The following is a 6645-nucleotide window of genomic DNA, read 5'->3' as shown; positions in this document are numbered from 1 at the left end:
TGATAGTGAATCTTACGCCCCGATCATATCCGGTTTCATATAACCTGAGCCCCCAAGTGCGCCCCCGTTGCCAGTTTCTATCAGCCTTCCCCGGGCCAGTGAAAGTTATATTTAGGGGGAGTGAGAGCCCAGGCTCGAATCGGCTGACCTCGGTGGACCCAGCTGAGCAAGACCCCCCGCCTGTAGCCTTCCTGAAACCTCTATTGGTCTGGATCAGGTCCCAGCTAGAGCTAGGACTCCAATATGCTGCGCCAGTGGTCTCGCAGCCCCATTGGGCGCAGAAGAAATCTCCTTCCCCCCCGCATTTCTTGGCGAGGGCCCAGCCCCTCCCATCCCCCCGGACAGACATAAAAGTCCGACTGGGCGAATCTACATCTCGCTTGAGGGTGACGGCATCCCGGATCCGGCCAATGCACCCCCCCCCGGGTGGGTGGAGGAGTTTAAGGCATCAAGCTTAATGCCCTCAACCCCCCAGAGTCCCGAATTCAATGCCCTCAACCCCCCAGAGTCCCGAATTCAATGCCAACTGACAGAAGTCAGGGGTTAGGGGGGGCCACCATGTAAAGGGGGTATGAAGGGCGGTCGTCTGCCAGACCATTTCCCCAGTTTGTGAGATGACCTGCCAAGTGAGTTTCTTGACTAGGTGCGGGCTCTCTGCCGCCCTAGTCCCCTGGGGGTAGACAGAGAGCAAGAAGAGGGGGAGGAAGAGGAGCCGCGGGCCAACCTTATTTTTAGGGGGTTCTGTGTGCGGTACACTGTCCATGTTGATTCTCTGGATCCTGCTGGGTCGGTCTCTCCGGCAGCCTTCACATGAGAGGCGTGGATCCATGCAGCAATCCCGTCGACCTTGAGTGCAGTGGGGGTGGTCAGCAAGACAGTGTAGGGCCCCTTCCACCGTGACTCTAGATTCTTAGTCTGGTGGCGCCGGACCCAAACGGAGTCCCCAATCTGGAAAGGGTGGGGGACCACCGGCTTGTCCAGCTGCTCTCGGTAGGCTTTAGCCAAGGGTTTCCAGATCTCCTTCTGCACCAGCTGGAGGGCCTGTAGATGTGCCTCTAAAGTGGGGCTGGTGGCAAAAGATGAGATATCAGGATGGAGAAATTTCACGACTGGAGGTGGGGCCCCATATAGAATTTCAAAAGGGGTTAGGCCGTGCGGCCCAGGAGTATTCCGGGCTCGGTAAAGAGCCAAGGGAAGTAGGAGCACCCAATCTCTAGTGCCAGTTGCAAGCGTTAATTTGGTTAAAGTCTCCTTAATTGTCCTATTACCTCGCTCTACCTGTCCTGAACTCTGGGGGCAGTATGCGCAATGGAGTTTCCAATTAACCCCCAATAATTTGGCCACTTTCTGACTTACCAGAGAGACGAAGGCAGGCCCGTTGTCCGACCCCAATATATGAGGCATCCCATACCTGGGGAAGATCTCTTCCAACAGTTTCTTTGTTACCACGTTAGCCGTTTCATTCTTGGTTGGAAATGCCTCAATCCATCCTGAAAAGGTGTCCACGAAGACCAGGAGGTACCGGTACCCGTAGAGTCCGGGTTTTATTTCTGTAAAGTCTATTTCCCAATGTACACCAGGACGATGGCCTCTTTGGCGGGCCCCTTTGTTTAGATGAATTTTTCCTGCGTTGACCTGGGCACAGGCTGGGCAGGTAGAAGTTACCTGCTGAAGCACCCGGTCCTGGTTCAGTAGTACTGTCCCGGTGTTTTCTCTGTCTAATAGGGCCTTTATTTTGTTTCTGCTCAAATGGGTCAACGCATGGAGGAATCTCAGCATATATCGGGTATGGGAGGTTGGCATGACCACCCGGTCCCCTAATATATAGGCTTGCCTCCGTTGTTCCCAGCCCGCCCCCATTTTCTTTGCTAGCTCATGGTCTTCTGGGCTATAGGGCATGGGGTCTCTCTCAGACTGTGGTTCTTGGATAGCCATCAACTGGCTGCTCTCTACTGGCTGGGAAGCTACTGTTCGGGCAGTCAGGTCCGCCAATCGATTCCCTCTGGCCGCCGCAGAGTCGTTCTTCTGATGCCCTGGGCAGTGGATAATACTGAGTTGGAGCGGAAGGAACAGGGCCTTTAAGAGGTCTAGGATCTCTTTTTTGTTCTTGATCTCCTTACCCGCAGATGTCAGCAGACCCCTCCGTCTGTAGATTTCCCCGTGGACATGTGCAGTGGCGAAGGCGTGTCTGCTGTCAGTATAAACTGTGAGCTTCTTACCTTCTGCCATCCGGAGGGCTTGCGTAAGCGCAATCAGTTCTGCACGTTGGGCCGATGTCCCAGGCGGGAGCGACGATGCCCATATCACGTCTGATTCGGTGATAACTGCTGCCCCGGCTCTGCGTTCCCCCTCTTCCAGGAAACTGCTCCCATCTGTGTACCAGACAACGTCGGGGTCCTTAAGCGGCTGATCTGTCAGGTCAGGGCGGGTGCCATGTACTTCGGCTAGAATCTGGAGGCAGTCATGTTCCTTGGAGGGGCTAGGTAGCGGTAGCAAGGTGGCAGGGTTAAGGGAGACTATCGGTCCAAATTTTACCCGGTCTGAGTCCAGTAGTAAGGCCTGGTAGTAAGTCATTCTGGCGTTGGAAAGCCATCTGTCCGGAGGTTGGCGGACCACGGCCTCCACTGCATGGGAAGCCAGCACAGTCAACGGCTGTCCCAAAGTTAGTTTCCCAGCATCCTTGAGTAATATGGCAATGGCTGCCACCATGCGGAGGCATGGAGGCCATCCTGTAGCCACCGAGTCCAGCTTCTTGGACAAGTACGCCACAGGTCTCCTCCAAGGTCCCAGTCTTTGCACCAGCACCCCTTTAGCAAAGCCCGAGTTCTCATCTATAAACAGTTCAAAGGGTTTGGTAAGATCTGGCAGACCCAGAGCTGGGGCCTCAAGTAAGGCCTTCTTGATCTGTTGGAATGCTTTCTGATGCTCCTCTTCCCATTGGAACATGGCCCCTGGTTTAGTGAGGGGGTATAATGGGGCTGCCAGTTCGGCAAAGCCAGGAATCCAAAGGCGGCAGTACCCAGCCGTACCCAGGAACTCTCGAACTTGGCGGGGGTTCTGAGGAGGGGGGATGGAGATTATCGTCTCCTTCCTTGCTTCTGTTAGCCACCTTTGGCCCCCGCTCAGGGTGTAGCCCAGGTAGGTAACCTTGTCTCGGCATATTTGAGCCTTCTTGGCCAAGGCTCTATAACCCTTCTGTCCAAGTCTGGCCAGTAAGGCCCGAGTGCCCTCCAGGCACTCGGTTCGACTCCTGGCTGCCAGGAGTAGGTCATCCACGTACTGGAGCAGGGTCAGGGTTGGGTGCTCGACCCGGAACCTGGCCAAATCTGCATGTAGGGCCTCATCAAAGAGGGTTGGGCTATTTTTGAAGCCCTGAGGGAGCCGGGTCCAGGTTAGTTGTCCCGAGAGCCCTTGTTCTGGGTCCCTCCATTCAAAGGCGAACAGTAGTTGACTTTGAGGGTGTAGTCTCAAACAAAAGAAGGCATCTTTCAGGTCTAGTACCGTGTACCAGACGTGGGTCGGTGGGAGGGTGCTCAGAAGATTATAGGGGTTAGGCACCGTGGGGTGTATGTCCTCCACCCGCTTATTGACCTCTCTCAAATCCTGGACTGGCCTGTAGTCCCCTGTCCCCGGTTTCCTAACAGGCAAGAGAGGGGTGTTCCATGGGGACTGACAGGGCTTCAGCACCCCTTGGTCCAGGAGCCTCCGGATATGGGGTTTGATTCCCTCATGAGCTTCCCGTGACATTGGGTATTGTCTGATTGAAATGGGAGTCGCGGAGGCCTTTAATGAGATCATCAGCGGTGGCTGATCACGTGCCAACCCCAGGCCCCCAGTCTCTGCCCAGGCGCGAGGAAACTCTCTCAACCAGTTCTGTAGCTCCTCAGGTGATTTCTCCGGGGGTTCTGACTCAAACAAACGGTATTCTTCCTCTAAATTGAGGGCAAGGATTTGTAGAGGGTCTCCTTTAGGACCCGTGACCCTCGGTCCCCTCTCATCAAAATAGATTTGCGCTTTTAATTTGGTTAGTAGGTCCCGTCCTAACAGCGGATGGGGGCATTCAGGTATGTGCAGAAAGGAGTGAGTTACTTGCCCTGAAGCCAGTTGGACTTTTCTCTCGATAGTCCAATAATATCTCTTGTTTCCAGTTGCCCCCTGCACCAGTGCAGAATGCCGGCTAAGAGGCACTCCGGCATGAGTTAGGACTGAATGTTCGGCACCAGTATCAACCAGGAAGGCCACGGGCTGCCCCCCGATCTTGAGGGTTATCCTAGGCTCAGGGGGGGGCTCCTGGCCTCGACCCCCCTAGTCCTCCAGACTAAGGAGGTCCACGGTCTTGGGCTTGGGCTGGCGGGGTCCTTGTGGCTTCTTGGGGCATTCTCAGGCCCAGTGTCCCTTCTCCTTGCAGTAAGCACATTGATCTTTATCTAGGGGTGGCCTTCTTCGTTCTCCCGACCTATCTCCCTCTCTCCGCTGTCCCTGAGACACAACGGCGGCCAGAACCTTCTTCATCTCCCTATGTTGTTTCTTATCCCTTTCCTCTTGTTTCTGCCATCTCCTTTCCTCACGCTCCTCAGGAGTTTTTCTCTTATTGAATACTTTCTCTGCTTCCTTCAATAGGTCTGGCAACCCTAGCGCCTGTAAACCCTCTAACCGCTGCAATTTGGTTCTGATATCTGAGCTAGACTGATAGATAAATGATAGGATAATACCTGGAGCCTGACCTGGGTCTTCCGGATCATACGGAGTGTACATCCTATAAGCCTCCTTCAACCTTTCTAGAAATGCAGCGGGTGTCTCTTCCTTTCCCTGTATCACATTCCTTACCTGAGCCAAATTGGTAGGCCTTCTAGCGGCCGCTCGGAGACCCGCTAAGAGCAACTGGCGATAGAGACGTAGATGCTCCCTACCTTCAGGTGTACTGAAGTCCCAGTTAGGGCGGGTCAAAGGAAAAGCTGCATCGATGATGTTCGGGAGTTGGGTTGGCCTCCCATCATCGCCCGGAACCTGCTTCCGGGCCTCCAGGAAAACTCTCTGCTTTTCCTCTACTGTTAAGAGGGTCTGCAGGAGATGCTGACAGTCGTCCCAAGTCGGCCTGTGAGTCATTAGGATGGACTCAATTAGGTTAGTTAAAGCAACGGGGTCCCTGGAAAAAAGGGGGGTTATGTTGTTTCCAATTATAAAGGTCTGAGGCAGAAAAGGGCCAATATTGCATTTGTTGGTTGGGCCCTTCCCGGAGCGGAAAGGCTTTGGATGCAGGAGGGGGAGAGGCGGCCCGTCGGCCTCTGAGGCGACCTGCGACGGGAGACTGGACTGCTTCTTCTTCGTCCTCCGAGTCTTCAGCGAGCGAGGTCATCATAGGGGGCGCGCTGCCGGTCATGGCTGGTGCCGCAGCAGAGGCCGCCGCCGCCGCGGAGGCGGCCAATGCCGGAGCTGGGGCCGCCACGGGCTCAGCCGCCGGAGGGGCGGTCGGTGCCGGTGGGGGTGGCTGATAGGGCGGTGGCTCGTCTGTCAGGAGGTCTATGAGAGGAGAGTTAGAGTCCGGGGGAAGGACAGGGGGCTTGGGAGTCTCCTTGTGAGGGAGCACAGGGTAAAGGGAAGAGTCCGGGTTGAGGGGTGTAGAGGGCCCAGAGACTGGAGGGGGCTGTGGAAGGAAAGGCTTGACCCATGGAAATGGATTTTCGACCAGAGATCTCCAGATGGCGATGTATGGGACCTGGTCGGGGTGTCCATAAGGATTAGGGGCAAAAACCTTGCCCTCCACCTGTGAAATAAGAGAGAGGTTAAAGGATCCTTCTCGCGGCCAGCCAACATTCATCATGACCCATTCGGCCTCGCAGAGGGTGATCCATTTTTTCTTTTTGACAATGACACCTTCATTGTTTCCTCGGGCCTTAACATCGGACCAGTGGTCCGTGGTTAGGCTCAGTGGGGTGGTGACGGTCTGTCCCATGGTGGTCTCTAGATAAAGAAGTGTTAGACAAGTAACGATAAACAAAAAGACAAGACAGACGACAGAAATTCGCGCTGCGCGGCTTCGGCGTAAAACCGAAAGTAGAAACTCAGACGGGGATGTGGAGGAACCTCGATCTCCGTCCCCTGCCAATACCACGTATCCTTCTGACATGGGAGAGGCCCCGAAAAACCGTGCCCCAGAGGGGACTTCAGTGACCCGTGGAACGTCTTCCAGGGTTTCGGTGGGCGAAGTCCGAGCTCGTCAGCTCCTTCAGCCCCCACCGACTCAGACCTGAATTAGGGCGCCCGACAAAAACGGAAGACAAGTAGACAGACTGGGACAAGACAGATAGTGGCCGGCCAACTTACCTCCTGACAGTGGGTCGGTGGTCCCGAGGCAGGGGGTCTCTAATCCCGGACGAGCCCCCAAATGAAAGACCCCCTGAAGGCAGTCTTCCCTCAGGAGAGACCCTCGCCCAAGGATCACACCGAGACCACGAATCAGATGCAAACAGCAAGAGGCTTTATTCGGGAACACGGGTACCCGGGGCGACACAGTCTCTCAAGAAGCTCAAGGGACTGGCGCGCCCACGGGCTGGAGCAGAGGGTTTTTATAGGGTCGGGCAGCCGAAGCTCGGGTACAGAAGCAAGAAGCCTGGTTACAGGGTTTTGATTGGATGATTCAAATGA

General features: G+C 55.2%; 1 protein-coding gene across 1 annotated transcript; it reads right to left on the bottom strand.

Moving 5' to 3' along the window:
* Positions 1-606: 606 nt before the first annotated feature.
* Positions 607-6049, bottom strand: LOC131909135 (uncharacterized). The gene is given in 3 exon segments (XM_059260455.1): positions 607-5154; positions 5156-5329; positions 5429-6049. Coding segments are annotated over 3 exon segments (5214 nt in total). The 5' UTR covers positions 5954-6049; the 3' UTR covers positions 607-639.
* Positions 6050-6645: the final 596 nt, after the last annotated feature.

Source organism: Peromyscus eremicus, chromosome 4 (genome assembly GCF_949786415.1).
Source record: "Peromyscus eremicus chromosome 4, PerEre_H2_v1, whole genome shotgun sequence".
Lineage (NCBI taxonomy): Eukaryota > Metazoa > Chordata > Mammalia > Rodentia > Cricetidae > Peromyscus > Peromyscus eremicus.
This window is presented reverse-complemented; position numbering and strand designations above follow the sequence as displayed.